The sequence below is a fragment of the Cnephaeus nilssonii genome (genome assembly GCF_951640355.1).
Source record: "Cnephaeus nilssonii genome assembly, chromosome: 15".
Lineage (NCBI taxonomy): Eukaryota > Metazoa > Chordata > Mammalia > Chiroptera > Vespertilionidae > Cnephaeus > Cnephaeus nilssonii.
In genome coordinates, this window is record NC_137086.1 from 66064673 (window position 1) to 66087044 (window position 22372).

The window sequence follows — 22372 nt, forward strand, 5'->3', positions numbered from 1 at the left end:
ATTCCTTTGTCTTTTCTTTATCTCTTTTTCACACTGTTCCTCTTTTGTTCCTACATTTTAGCATCATCTCAAATAAAAGAGTTGATTGTTGACTTGAAAACTCAATTCTTCACTTGATTTAAAATTACTTTTTGCCCTGGCTGGTTTGGATCAGTGGACAGAGCATCAGTCTGTGGACTGAAGGGTCCCAGGTTCGATTCCTGGGTTGCGGGCTCGATCCCCAGTAGGGGACATGCAAGAGGCAGCTGATCAATGATTCTCTCTCACCATTGATATTTCTTTCTATCTCTCTGCCTCTCCCTTCCTGTCTGGAATCAATAAAAATATATATTTAAAATTACTTTTTGTCTTTCTCTAGTTTGTGACATGAGGTAGCAGCTTTCATACTTTTGACATAAATGAGACTTTAAAAAGATCTGTAAAATGTTTATTGTTGTTCATAAAGGGTTTTTTTTTTAACATGTTCTTAATTTGCTATTTTTCAAACAATCTCTTTAAGATCTTTAAGACCTTTTAAAAAACATTTGTACATATTGCTGAAGATTATGACTAAGTAAGTTACAAAGCCATCATAGCATCAGCATCAGACTACTGAATATATTTATTAAATGTTGTGAATTATTTCAGCAACGAATTCACACACAAAATACTTACATTCGAAGGCATCCATTATTCATCAGTACAAGCCATCAAGTAAGATGCGGCTTCAAGCAAACCGAGCAGACCTTTAGCTGAGAACAGTAAGAATCCCTGGAGAGAATCTGCTTTGCCACTAAGTACAACTCCCAACAAAATTTTCTGCAGGTTCTATTTCCATCTGAGAAGCTATGACAGAGAATTTCCCTCAGACTTTGTTTTCATGGAACTGTATTGATACAACTTGACAGATATGTTTCTTTTTAAAGATAATCAGCAAGTCAGGCAACTGTAATTTGAATCCAGCAGGTTGCCAAAGAAGCAGACACTCCTGACAAAGCAGTGATGTCCCAATTTGGCCAAATGCCAGTGCTCCACACTACTTTAATGGTATTACAGAAGTATTAAGTATTTGTTCAATTGGATAAAAATGCAACAAAAAGAATCTGTTGCTAATTTGAATAGAAAAGGCAAAAAAATACTTTGAGGAATAAAAGAAAAGGTAAAGACATATACAGATTAAAGAAAATGTGGACAAATATAGAATATTACCACCTCCAGGAGCCCATAAGATGAGAGATGAGAAAAACAGATATTTAAGACAAAGACAGCAATGTTTCTACAATGAAACCAAAATATACAAGGGCTAAGCCACCAAATGCCATCGATCATTCCGGCAGACAGTTCAATCCAACAGGAGCAGACTGGCTTATTAAAGATGGAAAGTTCAAGCACTAAGAAAGTGCTTAGTAGAAAATAAAAGCAAGAGAAAATATTACCAAGATTTTGTAGTAATATTTTTCAAAACAGAAATTGGTCTACTGCTTTTCCTTATTATAAATAATAAATATTAGAGAAAGCTAAATTAGCATTCCTAAATTATATTGATACATGATTTAAGAATTCATGGGTGACCTTTATAGGACACCATAACTGTAAACTGCTTATAATATAGTAGAGGCCTGGTGCACGAAATTTGTGCACTGGAGGAGGGGGTCCCTCAGTCCAGCCTGCGCCCTCTTGCAGTCCGGGAGCCCTAGGGGGATGTCCACCTGCAGGTTGACATCCCTCTCACAGCCTGGGATCCCTCACTCCTAACCACTCGCCTGCTTGCTCCTAACCACCCGCCTGCTCACTTCTTACCGCCCGCCTCGCCGCTCCTTACCGCCCACCTATTAGCACCTTACCGCTTGTCGCCGCTCTTCAGCGCTGCTGCAGAGGCCGAAGAGGCTCCCGTCACCACCGCTACTCTTGCCAGCCGTAAGTCCGGCTTCTGGCTGAGCGGCACTCCCGCTGTGGGAGCACACTGACCACCAGGGGGCAGCTCCTGCGCTGAGTGTCTGCCACCTGGTGGTCAGTGTGCATCATAGCAACTGGTCGTTCCACCGTAACGGTCACTTAGGCTTTTATTATATAGATAAAAATCTAATATGTGAGAGATTTTTTAAAAATTTCAAGTTCCTTAGTATTGCAAAATAGTATGCCAAACATTCCAATCCTGTCTCTCATCATAATTGATATAACAAATCATTTGTTACCAGAATCCACTGACTCTGTACAACTCTGTCCCTTGTGTACCTATTACATTCCTAGAACAGAATACCTCTTTTTTCACGTTACTCCTAATTGCTCCTAAAGACTCCACTCTCACCTCCTCTGAGAAGCTGCCCACCACTCTACCCATCATAACTCCTTTGAATTAGGCATTGCACTTCTGTGCTCCCCTGTATTTACCTCTGTAAACCTTACAGTACACTGTATATAGATCCCTGTTAATCATGGGTTTATAATCCAAAAAGTTTAGCCATTCACGAGCAAGATTCCCTCCTCCACCCAAAATTTGGGACATTGAGATATTTGCAATTATATTTTGGAATTAATATGAAACATGCATGCCACAAGATTGGTATGCAAGAGGAAATCTGCTAGTGAGGTCCCAATTGAGCACTCAAAAGTCACTGCTTAACAAAACTTGTTTCTTTTTCCTTGTTGTATCAGTGTTTCTCATTGTGACCCACAATAATATTTACTGTTTTTATCACCACCTAGTGTACACTAGCACATTAAACAAATGTAAAAAATACTTATCCTGTACGAGAAGCACTTTACTATTATTATTATACTAGAGGCCCAGTGCACGAATTCGTGCACGGGTGGGGTCCAGCTAGCCCAGCCTGAATCGGGGCAGATTGGGGCTGGGCCTGTTGGGAGGAGGAGATGGTGGGAAGTTGGCTGGCCAGCTTGCCCCAATCGGGGCCCGATCAGGGCCGGGCCAGTTGGGGGGAAGGGCTGTGGGCAACTGGCCGGTGGGCCCCCACCCCCGAATGGGGTGGGGGGTACCGATCGGGGACCAGCGGCCTGGGGGAAGAGGCCATGGGTGGTTGCCCGGCCGGCCCTGCCCCTGATCAGGGTGGGGGTGCTGATCTGGGATGGGGCCGTGCGGGGGTAAGGGCTGCAGGAAGTTGACCAGCCGACCCCACCCTTGATCAGGTGGTGGGGGCCCATTGAGGGCAGGGCCAGCCAGCAGGAGGGGCTGCAGGCCAATCAGGGTGGTGGGGACTCATTGGGGGCGAGGCTGGCTGGGGGGAGGTTGGACAGCCATCCCCACCCCCTATTGGGGTGGGGTGTGTGATCAGGGGTGGGGCAGCCAGAGGGAGGGGCTGCAGGAGGTTGGCTGGCTGGCACCACCCCCTATTGGAGTGGTGGGGGGGATCAGGGGCTGGGCTGGCCAGGGGGGAAGGGCAGTGGGGGGGTGGGGCGTTTGGCCAGCAGGGTGTTTGATTGGGGTGGGAGAGTCCGATCAGGGGCGGGCCAGCTGGGGGGAGGGGCCACAGGAGGTTGGCAGGCCGGGCCCACCCCCTGATCAGGCGGTTCGCTGGCCACAGTGGGCATCACAGTGACCAGTTGTTACAGTCGCTGGCTTTTTATATATATACTAGAGGCCCGGTGCATGAAATTTGTGCACGGGGGGAGGGGTGGGGAGTATCCCTCAGGCCAGCCTGCACCCTCTCCAATCTGGGACCCCTCGAGGGATGTCCGACTGCCCGTTTAGGCCTGATCGGACATCCCTCTCACAATCCAGGTCTGCTGGCTCCCAACTGCTTGCCAATTGGGGCAGCCATTTCTTTTGGGGTTTGTGTTCTTCTATAATTGAAACTTTGTAGCCTGGAGCGGAGGCCTTCCTGATTGCCCCTAACCGCTTCTGCCTGCCAGCCTGATCACCCCCTAACCACTCTCCTGCCAGCCTGATTGATGCCTAACTGCTCCCCTGCCAGCATGTTTGCCCCTAACTGCCCTCCCCTGCAGGCCTGGTCCCCCCCACATGCTCTCCACTGCAGGCCTGGGTCCCACCCAACTGCCCTTCCCTGCAGGCCTGGTCACCCCCAACTTCCCTCCTCTGCTGGCCTGGTCACCCCTAACTGCCCTCCCCTGCAGGCTTAATTGCCCCCAACTGCCCTCCCTTGCAGGCCTGGGACCTCCCAACTGCCCTCCCCTGCTGGCCATCTTGTGGTGGCCATCTTGTGTCCACATGGGGGCAGGATCTTTGACCACATGGGGGCAGCCATATTGTGTTGGAGTGATGGTCAATCTGCATATTACTCTTTTATTAGATAGGATAGAGGCCTGGTGCACGGGTGGGGGCCAGCTGGTTTGCCCTGAAGGGTATCCCGGATCAGGGTGGGGGTTCCCTTGGGGTGTGGGGCGGCCTGGGTGAAGGGCCTGTGGTGGTTTGCAGGCTGGCCACACCCCCTGGCGACCCAAGCAGAGGCCCTGGTATCTGGAATTTATTTACCTTCTACAATTGAAACTTTGTAGCCTGGAGCGGAGCCAAGCCTCCTGCTCGCTCTGTGGCCGGCAGCCATTTCTTTTGGGGTTTGTGTTCTTCTATAATTGAAACTTTGTTGCCTGGAGTGGAGGCCTAGGCCAGCCAGGGCTGCAGAAGCTTTGCTTCCTCCATTGCCAGGGGAAACCCAAGCCTCCTGCTCTTTCCAGCTCAGTGGCTGCCACCATTTCTGCTTGGATTTGTTTACCTTCTATAATTGAAACTTCGTAGCCTTGAGTGGAGGCTTAGGCCTGCAATGGCTCGCAGAAAGCTTGGTTTCCTTTGTTACTGGGGAAACCCAAGCCTCCCTCCTGCTCTCTGTGGCTGTAGCAATCTTGGTTGGGTTTATTTGCATATTTGCTCCTGATTGGCTCATGGCGTGGCTTGTGGGTGTAGCAGAGTTAGGGTCAATTTGCATATTACTATTTTATTAGGTAGTATATAGATAGATTCTCGCTGCTTTCATTAAGTTGTCTGTAACTTCTGAAGGGATTTCATAAATAATGGGTTATGACTGCACTCCCCCCAAAAGATAGGCATAATTTTAGCCATTTATGAGGTGATTAAAAATTTTGTTTTATGAAACATGGCTCCTAAAAGAAATATAACCATTAAGGTTGCATATGGAAGTGAAAAAATATCGATATTTAAGACAACCAAGCCACATATCTATACTAATAAAAGGGTAACATGCAAATTGGTCAGGATGCCCTCATAGTAACAACTGAACAGCAGAGGCCAACAGGGGGGTTAGTGAGGGATGACCAAACAACTGAACAGCAGGCTGTGTGGGGCAACCAGGCTGGTGGGGGAAGGGAGGGGCAGTTGGGGGCAGTTGGGGGCAACCAGGCTGGCGGAGGGGGGGGGGGGGGCTGGGCAGCAGTAAGGCCTGACCAAGTCGGTGGTGGTGGGGGGGGGGGGGGGGGACAGTGAGGGGCGATCAGGCCAGCAGGCAGAGGCAGTTGGTGATCAGGCTGGCAGGCAGGTGAGCAGTTAAGAGCCAGCGGTCCCGGATTGTGAGCGGGACATCCAACTGCCAGTTTAGGGATCGGGCCTAAACTGGCAGTTAGACATCCCCTGAGGGGTCCTGGACTGGAGAGGGTGCAGGCTGGGCTGAGGGGACCTACCCCTCTTGCACGAATTTCATGCACCGGGCCTCTATATCCTATCTAATAATAGAGTAACATGTAAATTACCATCACTCCGCTACGCCCACGATTGGGCAGCGGGAGGCTGGGGGGCGGGACTCGGGGTGGCCTATCTGGCCATTGAGAGGCACGGATCTGCTGCCACTGAGGGGGGCTACCCTGCTGTTGAGAGGCGCAGGGGGCGGGACTCCTGCTCACTGTGCCTCTCAACGGCCAGATCCGCGGCCGCTGAGGGGGCCTGCCGCGGACACCCAGCTGCGCCTCTCAACGGCAGGGTAGCCAGGTGTCGACAGCCCCCCTCAGCGGCCGTTGAGAGGCGCAGGGTAGCCCTCCTCAGCGGCCGCGGACCATCAAAAGTGGGGGAGCTGGGTGCCTGTCTGCTCCGGCACCAGGCACCAGCGGACAGGCACCCAGCTCCACCGCGAAAAGCGAAAGCGTGTAGGGGACCCTACACATGCATGATTCAATCATGCACCGGGCCTCTATATTTATATAATAAAAGCCTAATATGAAAATTGTCCCCTCGACCGGGAGTTCAACCAGGGGGTGTGCCCAGCCCACCAACCGCCCACGTGCCCTCCCCCCAGCTGGCCCCAGCCCCGATCAGCTCCCTCCACCCCGATCGGGGGCAGGGCTGGCCGCCAACCTCCTGTGTCCCCTCCCACCGGCCAGCCCGGCCCGATTGGGGCAGGCCAGCCGGATCCCACCCGTGTACGAATTCGTGCACCAGGCCTCTAGTATGTATGTAAATCATTAAGGGTCTGATGGGGTCAGTTAAGCTTTCAGTTATATCTGAGCTGTGCCTCGTGGTTAAACATGTGCTGTGGTGGTATTCAGGAATCTGGGGATTGCTAAGGGACCATACTGTCTGGTATTTGTTTGATTTTTATTTATTTCAGTGTCTGGCTCAAGTAAAGTGCTCAGTAAACATTTTCCATGTGGATTAAAAAAGGCTTTATTTCAAGAATAATCAGGGAGATGAGAATTACAGTAACAAGGAGAAATTGTCACCCATCTTATTGAAAACCTAGTAATACCTAATGTAGATAGAAAAAGGGGCACACTCATAATTCAATGATGGATGTGAATTGCTACAGCCTTTTTGTAAAGCTATGTAAGAATATCTATTAAAATTTAAGATGTAGCCCAGCTAGTGTGATTCAGTGGTTGAGCATCGACCTATGAACCAGGAGGTCATGGTTTGACTGGGGGCTCAATACCCAGGAGGGGGCGTGCAGAAGACAGCTAATCAATGATTCTCTCTCATTACTGATGTTTCTACCTTTCGCTCCCTTCCTCTTTGAAATCAATAAAAACACATATTGCAAAAAATTTAAGATGTATACATCCTTTGCAGCAATAACCTCAAAACTTGAACTCTCTCCCACAGAAATAAAAGCATCAGTCAGTACCTAAGAACTGTACCAGAATGTTTACTGAATACTTTATTAGCGGAAGAAAATGGAAACTAAGCAAATGCCCATCAATTGTTAAATTAACATTGATACACTCACACCAAGAATATTAGACAGCAGTTAGATTCATAATGACTTAGAGGGATTTCTACTATATATGTAAGTTTAGAGAAGCAAAAATATAATGAGATCCATTTTTTCAAAAGTATACATACACACGTATGTTTGTATATGACTAAAAGAACATAGAGAAAGCCATAGTCAGGAGTTCCAGGGAAGGAAAGTTAGCAACTCCCCCACATGGCACACACATGAAGTGTTAACGAATAAAAATATTCTAATATTCTGTATGCTATAGTCCTTTTTAGATACTTGTGTTTATACAGCAAAGACATACTCAAAAGAGATGCAAGAAAAAATAACTCCCAGAATAGTTTCCAATAAGAAAAATAAAGGTTGGTGGATAAATGAATGGACATATTCGTTGATTTAGGTTAAAGTAATTTAAAAAGACAGAAAAACGATAAGTCTTCTTTTCAACATAGTTTTTAGATCATAGTACTTGAATTCACATTTGGTAAGTTAAGCACTTTCCTTCCTCGAACCATTGTCCCGTTTCCACGACACCACACTGCCTTCCCTCTGTTCGTGCTCAATCCATTGGGGTTCTTCTTGGTTGACTGTCTGTCCTTCAGGGCCCTGTCCTGCTCATTCCTCATTCAGCACACCCTCCTCGGTGACCTACTTCATGGCCCAGGCCTCCTACCCCACAAGGCAACACCGGGCTTGTAAACCAGTTCTGCTCCTGAATACAGACTTTCCTAGCTGTGGGCCTCCTGGAAATCTCCACTTGCACACCCACAGATGCCGGACATAGCCAAAACTAAACTCGTTTTCTTCCCTCTCAAATCTGTTCCTCCTTTTCAGATCCCATGCCAGTGAATGTCCTCACCCCACCACGAGGAAGGCAGCTTCCCACTGCCCTCAGGATTAAAGAAATGTGCAAGTTCTGTCTTCATCTCTCGAAAGTTTTGGGAAATTTAAGAAAACAGAAACTGCACAGATGCAAGGCGCTCTAAAGTCACTATCCTCTCCACGGTGTGACTTCCCCACCTGGCCTTCCAGGTCACGGCGAGAGTCCAGTTGCACTCACCTCCGCGGCACGGCCGCCTCCCTCCGGGACAGGGCGCGCGGAGGCCGGGACCAGCCCCCACCCGCGCAGGGACAGCAGTGGGCGGGCGGGGGCGCTCCAGGTGACTTTCCCCTCACACACCCTGCGAACCCCAGAAACAACCTCCAGAGTAGCCGCTGAAACCAACACCCACTTCTCTAACCTCACCACTCTACCACTCGGCACCTAGACCCGCCGGTGCCGGCGGGGGCCCGCGAGGCAGCAGGGCCTGCTCCCCATCCTCGCGCTGCAGGGACCAGCACTCCCACTCCTCCCAGGCCTTACCTGGGGCCCGGGAACTGACCGCAACTCCGCGGCCGCGGCCTTCCAGAGGACCTGTCTCGGGGCCAGGCTAACCCTTGGCCGGAGAAGGAGCCGCTGGGAAACCACGGCACCGCAGGACACACAGGAGGCCGCCATCTTGGCTGTGGAGGGCCGGCCGGCGAGCGGGGGCGGGGCCAGGGGACTGCGCAGGCGCCGGGGGCGGCTCAGGGGTGGTCGGGAAGCTCCGGCGAGAAGAGACAGGGGGCGTGTCCTGCGGCCTGAGGCGGCTGATAGGGCGCGTGAGCCCGCGGGGCGTGTCCGGCCCCGCCCCTGGCCCACGCGGACCCTGGCCGGGGCGGTAGTGGGTGGTTCCTCCACTTGTCTCCTCCGCGCCTCTCGAGCTCAGTCGCTGACCGGGTCCCCTCGGTCCTTGCTGACTTCCACGTGTGCACCGCTGCGGCACCTTCTTCCCCGGCTCTCCCCGAACGCGGAGCCTGCGCAGCCCGCGCGCACCGCCCTCTCCATGCCGTCTTCCCCACGCAAGCATGGACTCCAGGTTTTGCTTCCCATCTGCCTCCCTAGCCTGGGTTTTCCCTCCTCTCTACCTTTCACATTCCCCAGGGTCCAGGGTCTCCACCTCCTCCAGCAGCTACCAGACCACTCTTACGTTGTTTTTTTACTGTAACGCTAACAGGCCAAACCGGAAACCGGGAAGGACGAAATGCTGCCGAAATGCTGCCTCATCTTTGCACGTCACTCCCCGTAGTGTGGGCACTAAGCCTTACTTGAAACCCAATCAGAATCAGGTGTGAACTAGAGATGAGTATGCTTTCCCTCTGGGTCCTGTGTCCTCCTGGCAGTAACTCCAGGTTGCTTTACACGGCATATATAGCAAATGATGTAGTAAAGGGCTTTGAAAGGATGTCTAAACATTTAGATTGGAAGGACCAGTAAAATTAAAACACAGACATACACAGAAAATCGGAGGTCATACAAAGTTGTCAAGTAAATATATGCCATCTACTATCATTTCTTAAAACGCAGAACATTTCAACATTAAAAAGGTCGAACTGACATAATCTCAGAATAAAGAGCAGTCCTTTAAATGGAATGCATTTAGTTGTACAAAAAGCTCACTCTGTTGTTCTTTCTTTTGTTACCTTTTAGGGTAGTGAAACAGCAAATTAGCAGAGGTCCAGAAACCAAACTATAGGTTATTGAAGTAGATGTCTTGTCCTAGCCAGTTTGGCTCAGTGGATAGAGCATCAGCTTGCGAACTGAAGAGTCCTGGGTTCAATTCTGGTCAAAGGCACATACATACCTTGGTTGCAGGCTTGATCCCCAACCCCATCTGGACAGGGGCAGGTGGTGGAGGCAACCAGTCCATGTGTCTCTATCACATCAATGTTTCTCTCTCTCTCTCTCCTTCCCCCTTCCACTCTTTCTAAAAAAATCAGTGGAAAAATATCCTCAGGTGGGGATTAACAACAACAAAAATAGATGTCTTTTTTTTTTTTTTTAATTCAAACATCAGACTTCACGGTCTGAATTTTGAGCCAATGATTGCTCTCTTTTTCTGACTTATTTTATTTAGTTATGTATTTATTTATTTATTTATTTTTGTTAATCCTCACCTGAGGACATTTTTCCATTGATTTTTTTCCAATATAATAAGGTTTATTGTAGTAAGAGAAGTTGAAACATTTTTATTTATTTTTCCATTTTTTTATTAAGGTATTATATGTGTACATATCTTACCATTGCCCCCCCCACCCCACTCCCATACATGCCCTCACCCCCCAGAGTTTTGTGTCCATTGGTTATGCTTATATGCATGCATACAAGTTCTTCGGTTGATCTCTTTTCTCCCCCACCTCTCCCTAACCTTCCTACTGTAATTTGACAGTCTGATGCTTTAATGTCTCTGTATCTATATTTTTGTTCAACAGTTTATAATTTTCTTTATTATCCATAAATGAGTGAGATCATGTGGTATTTTTCTTTCATTGACTGGCTTATTTCACTTAGCATAATGTTCTCCAATTCCATCCAGGTTGCTGCAAATGGTAAGAATTCCTTCTTTTTTATGGCAGCATAGTATTCCATTGTGTAGATGTACCATAGTTTTCTGATCCAGTCATCTGCTGACGGGCACCTAGGCTGTTTCCAAATCTTAGCTATTGTAATCCATTGATTTTTTTAGGGAGAGCGGAAGAGAGAGGGAAAGACAGAGAGAAACATCGATGTGAGAGAAATACATAGATTGGTTGCCTCCTGCACCAGCCCTGACCAGGGCCCAGGCCTGGGAGGAGCCTGCAACCAAGGTACGTACTCTTGATTGGAATCAACCCCAAGACCCTTTGGTCTTCAGGCCCACGCGCTATCCACTGACTACCACTATACTATTGTGTCTGTCTGTGTTATATATATGGTGGTGTTTTTTTTTCTTAATCCCTTTACCTTTTTTCATTCAGCCCCCCCAAATAGATATCTCTAAATAACAGTTTCTATACATTGTAAAAAATATTTAACTTAATTGCGGAAACTTAAGTAGAAACAAGCAAATAAGTTTGTAGAAGCAGAATTTATGCCATTTTTTTTCAATTGGCAAATGAGATTTATTTAAACAATAAGTCAACAGAAACAAGAAGTGGTTCAGCAGCCCTAGTGACAGGTTTCTCGAGTGTGGGATGGGCTGATAGACGAGGCCTGGCCATCACTCAGGAAACTCAGTGTACCAACTCTGGGAAGGCCAGTGGCTACAGCTTCTGGCTCAGCATGGCCCTGAAACTGATTAGTACATGATCTTCAAACCTAGCACACTTCCTCCTTGGGTTGTCCAGCACGAGCAGTAATGCTGCATGAACTGCTTCGAAGCTCCATTTTTTTTCCAGGATTCAAGGGGCTCTGTTCTGCTGACTTCAGTCTGAAGTAAACTGCTGCACAATTCCATAATATTCATGGTTGATGCTGTTTCCCACCCATTCAACAGGAGCCATTCTTTCTGAGACTTTAAGGACTTGCAGGTTTCCACCCCTGCCAGGTCACACTGTCGTCTTTGCAGATGTCCCAACTAACCATCCATGTTCACCTGTTCATAGTTTATGAATGTGGCAGTCCCCAAACTGTTGGCTTTCCACTTGATTAGGTTTGCAGACTGCTCCGGAGTCTTGTAGACCAGCATACATTCAGTTATCATGGCAGTCACAATTGTGTATTCATATTACTTTTCTTTAGTTTCTCTTCATTTAAGGTCAGTCTTGAAGATCTGCTCCAGTTATGGCACATCTCTTTGAATCCAGCATGAGTCCATCGATTTGAAGTATGCCCTTTGAATGTAACTCTAAAATGGGTTTTGATAGGAGAGGTTTGAATTTGATGCTGTGTAGCTTTCTCGGGACTATCATTGGAAAGTCACCTTCAAAATATTTAATGCCTGTATAAATGCCTTTGCAAGCTGACCAATGCCATGGACTCAAGCAAAATAACTCTGTTAATTTCAGGGACCTTCCTTTCTTTAGACAGTCTCCCAAAATGCTGGATGAAAAGGTCATACCAGAAGCTACGGCTTACTGCAGACCTCTTGCATGTAGACATTTTCCCTGGTGCCACACATCCCCTCATCTGTTTCTGTGAAGGAGGAAGAGCAGGCGTTGAAAGTGGGCCTCTTGAGTCTAGTGGCCACGGGCACAGAGGTTCAAGGAGTGCTGTGCCCACCATGACATAGAAGTGGGGTTGACAGCCACTGGGGGAAGGTTATACCATTTTTAAAATAAGTTTGTTGGAACATATAAGAACTATGTTAAGTACTGAAATTAGGTTAAGAATTTTGCAGATTTCTTTTTTTTCCCTCTAAAATTCATGTTACAGTCTTTTATTAGATTACATACAGTAAAGCAAATGTAATACATTTCCCACTTCTACGGGCAACATGTGGACTGCTGCATTAAATTTCCTGTGTAGCCTTTGAGTTTGGGGACAGATACACTGTTAATAGTTTGATATTGGGTACATAATTAGGAGAAGAAGGAATGATTAGAATAATAATTTGATAAACATTTAAAATATGAAAAACCCATAATTTTACCAAACACCTAAAGCTTAGATTCATTTCATTTTTAAAATATATTTTTATTGATTTCAGAGAGGAAGGGAGAGGGAGAGAAAGATGGAAGCATCAATGATGAGTGAGAATCACTGAACGCCTACACACCCCCTACTGGGGATTGAGCCTGTGAACCATTCATAGGTTTACACTCGGCCACTGAGTCACACTGGCCGGGCTAGATTCATTTAATTTTTCTATTATTAACTGAGCATCGCATAGGCATCAAACCTCCGATCCCTAAAGTCCAATATGGTGGAGTCATGTCCAATGTGAGGATTTGGTTCTAAAGTCATCTGGTAATATAAACATAGGAGAGTCAAAATGTTGGGCTAACAGCAAGTGTTGCTAAGATGTGAGATAGCAGGAACTGTTAGATGCTGCTGGTGGGGGAATAAATTGCTACAGCTCTCTTGAAATCAACCAACGAATCAATGACCTAAAGTTAAGATGAGCACACACTACAATCCACCAATTACATTCCTAAGTGTATACACTGTAGAAACTCTTGGACAGAAATTTTGTAACAACAAATTTATCTGTCTATTGATAAGAGGATGGGTGGATAGGAGCACCATAGAGAAATGACAATAAATGGACCAGGACTACATATGAATATGGATGAGTTTCACCAGTAGGGGAAAAACAGACACATAAACTCACACTAGAGGCCCAATGCACGAAAATTTGTGCAAGAGTAGGCCTTCCTTCCCCCGGCTGCCGGCACCGGCTTCCCTCTGGCACCCGGGACCAGGACTGCTTTGCTCCAGCCACCACTGCCAGGCACCCGGGACTGGGGCTGCTTCGCTCTGCTGGTGCCGCCACCCACCTGGGACCCAGGCTGCTTCACTCCTGCTGCCGCGGCCACCTCATAGCAACTGGTCGAGTGGTTGTTCCAGTCGTTATGGTTGCTGGCCTTTTATTATATAGGATAGTTTGATTCCATTTACATAACGTTCAAAAACCAGCAAAACAACGCAATATATTGTTTAAGGATTTATTTATATGTAGTGTGGGAACCCCTTTCACGTCCAGTGTGGTTCAGGGTTCGGGTTCTGGAGAAGGCCGCACACAAATGAAAGAGACTAGAAAAGTATTAATTTGGGAATATTGAGGGCCAGGCGGGAGTCCACCTCTAGGGGGAGGACTACACCCCACTCTGGCTTTGCTATCCCTTTTATTAAGGTTATGGGATATACTCATATCCTTTAGGCAGGAAATTCCAATAATAGCCAATCAGGAAGAATTTACATAAGACTAACAGGTGGAGGCTGCTTCAGCTGCCAATGTCTCAACTAAACAATGAGTGATTAGCTCTGACCTTTCAGAGCAATTAAGGTTGACCAGCCTTCCGGATTTCCTGTTCACATCTCTCTATTAGTGGGACAATGACCGGTTTCCGGCAATGTAGTAAAACAATAAAGAAAAGCAAGAGAATGATACACCCAAACTTCAGGATAGTGAATATCCAGGGAGGAGGGGAATGATGCCATGAGCAAGGCACACAGGGTGGCATCAATGCTCCTGCCGTGCTCCTCATCGTTAGATGACTGGTGAATGCACAGGTATGTGTTTTATTGAAATGCTAAACGTGTTATAGATACACATGACAGGGAGGGTTGATTTTTATCCCCCTCCCATGTTGATTCACAATGAAAGATGTGGCAGGCTTTGGAGGGCGTGTAAATTGGTACAATAGTTATTTAATTTTCCTATGTTTCTCATATCTCATTGATTATATCTCTGTTTTTTATTATCTTTAATTCATCCGATACTCTCTCTTTTCCTATCCAGTGTGATAGCTTAAATACTGAATGATGTAATCCTCATAAAACACACACACACACACACTCACACACTTTAAATGATTTCTAGAAAACACCTCTATATCTGCAGAGTTCTGTGGATCACTCTGAAAAACCTTAGCTTAGAAAATACACAAAGGCTTAATGGATTTCACATATAACTGATATCTCCAGACAACTTTTTAAAAAAAAGATATTTTTATTTATTTCAGAGAGGAAGGGAGAGGGAGAGAGAGAAACATCAAGGATGAGAGAGAATCATTGATCGGCTGCCTCCTGCATGTCCCCCAACCTGGGAGCAAGCCCCGCTACCTGGGCATATGCTATTGACTAGAATTGAACCTGGGACCCTTCAGTCCACAGGCTGATGCTCTATCCACTGAGCCAAATCAGCTAGGGCTCTCCAGACAACTTTTGATCAAAGATGACCAAACACTGTGTGGTTCATGTAAAATATGTAAATGTGGATTAAAAAAAAAATTTCAGTGTTCTTATCTGAGCCCTGCCACAAACTCACTCTTTGACACTTCTGGTTCCTTTCGTTGATGGAAATCTACATTTCTCATCAGTGTAATAGGGTTCAAGGGTGGGGTTGGACCAGCGATTCTCAAAAGTGTAGTCCCTACAGCAGGGGCAGAGCATTATCTGACTGAATTGTGGGCTGAATTGTGTCCCTCCCCCCAAATATGTTGAAGTCCTCCAAGTACCTCATAATGTGACCTTATTTGAAAATAAGGTCTTCACAGAAGTAATCAGGTTAAAATGAGGTCATTAAGGTGGGACCTAATTCAATGTGACAATATTACTTGTAAAAAATGGATATAGAGACAGACATGTACAGAAGGGAAGCGATGTAAAGATACAGGAAGAAGATGCGCATCACATGCCATGGACCACCTGAGGCTACCAGAGCAAGGAAAGAGATCTGGAACAAATTCTCCCTCACAGGCCGCAGGAGAAACCAGCTCTACTGATACCTTGATCTTGAATTTCCAGCCTCTAGAACTGTGAGATGATACATTTCTGTTGTTTAAGCCCTCCAGTTTATGGGATTTTCTTAAGCAGTCCCAGGAATACACCCAGTGTATTGATTCTGCAATATCCACAATTTCTTGCTACTCCTTCCTTCAAGAAGTGGAGCCCCTCCCATTGAGTATGAGCTGGATTTGATGACCTGCCTCTGAAGAATAAAGTGGAAGTCATGGTGTACAACTCTGGATACTAGTCACAAAAGGTACTGTGGCTTCCTGCTTGTTCTCTCTTGAAGTGTCCACTCTAGGGGAGCTCAGATGTCACGTCATGGGACAGGCCTATGGAGAGGTCTGCCTTGTGACAAATTAACGCCTCTTGCTACCAGCCATGGGAGTGAGTAGTCTTGGAGGGGGACCCCCAGCAAGTCTTTTATTTTAAATGCTTTTATTGAATTATAGAGAGAAAGGAAGGGAGAGGGATAGAGAAATAGAAACAACAATGATGAGAGAGAATCATTGATCAGCTGCCTCCTGAACGCCTCCTACTGGGGATGGAGACCGCAACCCAAGCATATGCCCTGACTGGTAATTGAACCAGCGACCTCTTGGTTCCTGGGTCGATGCTCAACCACTGAGCCACACCTGTTGGGCACAAGCAAGTCTTCATATGCCTGCAGCCTCCATCAACATCTTGACTGCCAATTCATGAGAGATTCCGAGCCAGAACTGCTGATCTCAGAACCCTGGACTACAGAAATTAGGACATAATGAATATGTCATTTTAAGCCACTAAAATGTGGGGGAATTTGTAATGCTGCAATAGACAACTAGTGTTTCTAGACATTTGTTAAAAATGCAAATTCTTGGGTCCCAGACCTGTTATATTTGTAGGTGAGGCCCAGTGTAAAGTCTATTAAATAATTTAGAATTCTCATTTTGTTTGGTTTTATTTTTTGAGTTTACAATCCATTATTTCCTAGTTGGCCAGGTTCCATTTCATTTAATCCAGTGGCAAAACCCTTTTCCATCTTGACCATCTAGCTGCGCAGATTCCTACACCTCTTTTGTGTGCTGATGTGTGGTTAAAAATATGTAACATAAAATGTACTCTTTTAACCGTGTAAGTGTACAGATCAGTGGCATTAAGAACGTTCACTGTGTTTTGCAACCATCACCACCCTCCATCTCTAGAACTTGTTCATCTCCCCAAAATGAAACTCTGAACACATTAAACAACAAGTCCCATTTTCCCTCCTTCCAACTCCTGGTAACTGCCATTCTACTTTCTGTCTCCGTGAATTTGACTATTATAGGAACCTCATATAAGTTGAGTCATACAGTATTTGTTCTTTTTGTGCCTGGCTTATTTCACTTAGCATAGTGTTTTCAAGGTTCATCCACAATGTAGCATGTATCAGAACTTCATTTCTTTTTAAAGCTAAATAAACATTTCTTTGTATATATCACATTTTGTTTATCCATCCATCTGTCCACAGACACATGAGTTGTTTCCACCTTTGGGCTATTGTGAACAATGCTGCTATGGATGTGGGTATACAAGTATCTGTCCAAGTCCCTGCATTCAATTCTTTCGGGTCTATACCTACAAGTGGCATTGCAGAATTCTTGTTTTTAATGTGGCAAGGTTTCTAACAATCTACACAGGCAAGTGCCCACAAAAAATAACTTGAATGGAATTTAAATATGCAACTTGAAAAGTCTTTAATTATCTAGACCATACCCAGCTAAATAAACAGTATTCACGGGTATGAAAAAGAGTAATGTAAATTTCACTGGAGTTTGAAAATATTTATGAGAAGTAATTTTAGTACATAATTGCTATATATCAAGCTTCCATAACAGAAAAACCTCTCAGCCTACAAATTAAATCTATTCTGCCAAGATGCATATACTTTACCATATTAATTGAATTTTAATAAATAACAAATAGAACAAATATCTTCTTTGTTTTCCCCCAGTATGGACTCAATCTGTCTACATGTGCTCTCTACCTACAAGCTGTCAGTTATGTTTGCTGTGAAAGAGACAGCACTAAGGGAGCTGTCAGTCAAAGCTGTTTTAATGCTTCAAGAATCATTTCTCCAAGCTTCATGATCAAAAATAAAACAAATTTACATGGAACATAAAGATGGGTTGATCACACTATCCGCTGTGCATTGAAAATGACTTCCAACATGCACAAGTTCAGGGCAGTGTGCTTAGGGCTGGTGTCTTCCATACCACACGTAAAATGACTTCGCATAGATTCTGTCATTTTTTTAAAAGTTACATGTAGACAGTAAAAGTAATTATTTTCACAGGGTGGTTGGAGTATGAGTGGTTCCCCTATTTGAAATAATAGTGTGTAGGAAATATTCCGTGACATTATGGCTATTTCTTTTACTCATGCCCTAAGCATAGATTTGGGTTCAAAATAGGAGCCCCTGTTTTGGATGCTGCATGGAGATAAAGAAGATCTAGAAATGGAACTAAGTAGTCAAAGTATAAACTGAATATAGTCAATGCACTAGGTCTTCAGAATGAAAACAAAATATATAGTTGAAATCAATATAATCACTAAGAGCCTGGCTAAAATAAACAGACTTAATAGTTCAATTCCATAACACTATACCCAAAGTGAACTTCTGGAGGCATAAAAGAGACTATTTTAGGACAGAGGAAATACAACTTTACACATTAGGGAGACTCCTAAGAATGATGCAGCCTGAAAATGTAAATAAGGAGAAGAAGATTGTGATCTAACCTGAAAAATGAGAAGTGTAATTTTCATTCTTACTCTTTTGTGGAAGGAAGTAGTGGTAAGAGCAGCCTATCTTTAGTGTCCCTAATTAGAAAGAGTCTGGGTTTAGATGCACCATGAGATACAAGTCTAAGAAATAGAAATGAGAATAAAATTCTGCATGCATATACACACAAACACACATATAAAATATTTAAAAAATCAAAGCACTATATAACATTATATGGCATTAATTGAGAACTGTTCGAAGTCTTACTTAATCATAGCAAGAGCCCTATGAGGAAGACACTATTATTATCCTCTTATTAGAGGAGGCATGGAGATGTGAAATGACTTACATAAGGTCCCACAACCAGGGAGGGACGGAGCCAGGCAGCGAGATTCAGGTGTCCACACACTTGGCACCACTAGCCTCTACCATGCCCAAGACAGCACAGAATTGCAAGTTAGGCCAGGGTGTCTTAAGAGCCTTCCCTCTCGCCTGTATCCACGGCCTGTGCTCACTGCTCCCATTCACTTCAGGACCCAGGGCACTTGTGCTCTTGCCTCAGCACCCAATCACACTTCCCTGTGTGCTGCTCTCACTGTCCTCACCTATCCTATCTCCTGGGTAAGCACAGGAGATCACAGCTCTCTAGGTATCTTTTCAGAGGTCCAAAACTGTCCTTCAGAAAAGTGTTCCTTGGCCTGCACAGTGTGTGTATGTGTGTGTGTGAGAGAGAGACTTAAATAAGACTGCTTTAGGTTGACCACACCCCCATTTATCATGTCCCCATCACTCTTGGTACCCTACTTCCACGTTCCTGTTATATCCCAGCTCTCATGGTGTCCACTATGAGTGCTACAATATGCACATGACGAATGCTTTCTGATACAAGCATGAGCCCCAAACCATTCCACGTTTGCCTACTCAAAGATGGTTAGGAATGCTGGGGCTCTAGGATGCAAAAGATTCTTCCAGAAAGGCTAACCAGGGACCTGGGTATTTCATGACTCAGAGACGTGGTTCCACCTGCCCAGCATTGCTGCTGACTTTGTTGCCCAGCTGGGACTTGAATTTTGATACTTAAGAGTTTAATCTACATAAAGACTACTTTACCATTATCATTCAGTATTTATTGATACACTTTGCAAGGCTCTGAAATGGGTATTCAGATGGTAACTGTCTTTCAGCAGCTTATAAACTTACTAGAGGCCCAGTGCACAAAATTTGTGCACGGGGGGCGAGGGGGGGGGGGAGCGGGGTGTCCCTCAGCCCGGCCTGCACCCTCTCCAATCTGGGACCCCTCGGGGGATATCTGACTGCTGGCACAGGGATCGGGCCTAAACTGGCAGTCGGACATCCCTCTCACAATCTGGGACCACTGGCTCCTAACCGCTTGCCTGCCTGCCTGCCTGATTGCCCCCTAACCACTCCCCTGCTGGCCTGGTTGATGCCTAACTGCTCCCCTGCCAGCCCAATTGCCCCCAACTGCCCTCCTCTGCCAGCCCGATGGCCCCCAATTGCCCTCCCCTGCCAGCCCGATGGCCCCCAATTGCCCTCTCCTGCTAGCCTGATCACCCACAACTGCCCTCCCATGCCGTGACCCGTCTCCTCCGCCTAGACCTACCTCCTCCACATGAGGCAGTGGAGATGCCGGGACCGGCCTCCTCCATGCCGTGTGGAGCTGTGGGACCCCCAGTCCTCACCACGTGGAGCGGCTGCCAGGCCCCGCCTCTGCTGTGCATGCAGCCATCTTGTGACAGCTATCTTGTAACAGCCATCTTGTGATGATGTTAGGGCATGATTTGTGAGGGTGTGACACCACCTAGGCTATTATTAGTATAGATATGGAGGGGGGAAGATATTTACACAAATATGATTATTTTAGAAAGACTGTGATATAGTCAGGAAAGCATTGTAAAGTAATGTGGGACTTTGAAAAGGAAAACATTACTGCTTGCCAAATGGGTCAGGATTTCCTACAAGTTTTATAGAACTGAAAATCAAAATAAGAAAACCATCTAACTCGTTTATTTACCATCTTGCAAATCCATTTCCAAACTTGTTCTGAAAGCAATTAACCCACCCCATCTTATAATACCTACAAAGTAGAACTTTCTATCTCAATTTATCGAATCAGGTGATTAAAAATTATCCTATACTAGAGGCCTGGTGCATGAAATTCGTGCACAGGAGGGGCTCTGGGGTTCCCTCAGCCCGGTCTACACCCTCTCCAATCTGGGATCCCTCTCACAATACGGGACCGCTGGCTTCTAATCGCTCGCCTACCTGCCTGCCTGATCGCCCCTAACCACCTCAGCCCGCTGGCCTGATTGCCCCCTAACTGCTCCCCCGCTGGCCTGATTACCCCCTAACTGCCCTCCCCTACCAGCCTGATCACCCTTAACTGCCTCTCCCTCGGCCCCTGCCACTGTGGCTTTGTCTGGAAGGATGTCTGGAAGATGTCTGGTCTAATTAGCATATTACCCTTTTATTAGTATCTATATATATAAACAGGGAATGTGCTAATTAGCCAGGCATCACGACCGCTCAGGAGGAGGCTGGACCATGACCGCTCAGAAGGAGCTCCGCGCACAGATGGGTGGGAGGGTACTGTGTGCCGCCCCCAGCCCCAGCGGCCGTAGGGAGGCTGGGGCTGGGGTTGGGCCAGAGTGTAGACAAAACACACGAAGAGGCTGGGGCTATGCGGGTCAGGCATGGGTCCTGGCCCGCCGTGGGGTGCCTCCTCGCATGGCGGGAGGCAGGGCACCTCCTCACGCGATTTCAATCATGCGCTGGGCCTCTAGTAGATGATAAAAGGCTAATATGAAAATCGAATGGTGGAACGACCGGTCGCTATGACGTGCACTGACCACCAGGGGGCAGACGCTCAATGCAGGAGCTGCCCCCTGGTGGTTAGTGCACTCCCACAGAGGGAGTGCCACTCAGCCAGAAGCCCTGAGCCAGACTCATGACTGGCAAGTGCAGCAGCAGTGATGGGAGCCTCTCCTACCTCTGTGGCAGTCAGACATCCCCCAAGGGTTCCTGGACTGCAAGAGGGCGCAGGCTGGGCTGAGGGATGCCCCCGCCAAGTGCACGAATTTCGTGCACCGGGCCTATAGTTCTTAAATATTCTTAAACTAGAGGCCCAGTGCACAAATTCATGCACCAGTGGGGTCCCTCAGCCTGGCCTGCGGGATTGGGTCGAAACCAGCTCTCCTACATTCCCCAAGGAGTCCTGGATTGTGAGAGGGTACAGACCAGGCGAGGGACCCCACTGGTGCACCATCAGGGCTGGGGAGGGACGCGGGAGGTTGGCCAGCCGGGGAGGGACCATGGGAGGGCTCTAGGGCATGTCCGGCCCATCTCGCTCAGTCCTGATCATCCGGACCCCAGCAGCAAACTAACATACCAGTTGGAGTGTCTGCCCCCTGGTGGTCAGTGTATGTCATAGCGATTGGTAGACCAGTCAACTATCTGCCCCCTGGTGGTCAGTGAACTTCATAGCGAGCAGTTGAGTGGCCTTAGCATATCATTAGCATATTATGCTTTGATTGGTTGAACAAACGATTGGTTGACTAGACACTTAGCATGTTAGGTCTTTATTATATAGGACTAGAGGCCCGGTGCACAAATTTGTGCATGGGTGGGGTCCAGCCAGCCTGTCCCAATAGGGGCCCTTTGGGATGGGCCCAGCCAGGGGGAGGGGCCGCAGGCAGTTGGCCAGCCAGCCCCGCCCACGATTGGGGTATTGGGGGCTGAACGGGGGTGGGGTCGGCTGGGGGGAGGGCCTGCGGGAGGGCTCCAGGGCATGTCCGGCCCATCTCGCTTAGTTCCAATTGGCTGGACCCCAGCAGCAAGCTAACCTACCAGTCTGAGTGTCTGTCCCCTGGTGGTCAGTGCACGTCATAGCAAGCAGTTGAGAGGCCTTAGCATATCATTAGCATATTACACTTTGATTGATTGACCGAACGACCGGACACTTAGCATATTAGGCTTTTATTATATAGGGTGACTCTTAAGCATTTACATTCCACCTTTCTTATTTTCACTGAAGAAACTTTCTTGGCCCATTTTCCAAGTATTTTACAAAATAAAGTATCATATTTGAAATCCAAAATTTGTCCAATTTCAACAAGCATGTCACAGCCTTGTGTGTGATTAAACTATCTTATCTCTTTATGAATAAAGGTTGCTATGATTAGATTGTAAACACCTGCATGGTGTTATTTTAACTTTAGACTTAAAAGAACATTTTATCCTGCAAAAACAGATTCCTAAAATAAAAAC

The 22372-nt window shown here is 46.6% G+C and overlaps 1 protein-coding gene and 1 pseudogene across 2 annotated transcripts in view; both read right to left on the minus strand.

Moving 5' to 3' along the window:
- Positions 1-8657, minus strand: part of MRPS9 (mitochondrial ribosomal protein S9) — a 69357-nt gene extending 60700 nt beyond the window's left edge. Inside the window, exon 1 of the mRNA XM_079792436.1 lies at positions 8479-8657. Coding sequence (XP_079648562.1) covers positions 8479-8613 — 135 coding nt within the window. The 5' untranslated portion in view covers positions 8614-8657. The remainder of the gene's footprint in view (positions 1-8478) is intronic.
- Positions 8658-11191: 2534 nt separating this feature from the next.
- LOC307111975 (leucine carboxyl methyltransferase 1-like) lies at positions 11192-19755 on the minus strand (annotated as a pseudogene). Its single transcript has 3 exons — positions 19710-19755; positions 12031-12087; positions 11192-11893 (listed from the first exon to the last, which is right to left on the minus strand). The product of its transcript is annotated as a leucine carboxyl methyltransferase 1-like (transcript).
- Between the last annotated feature and the right edge of the window lie 2617 nt (positions 19756-22372).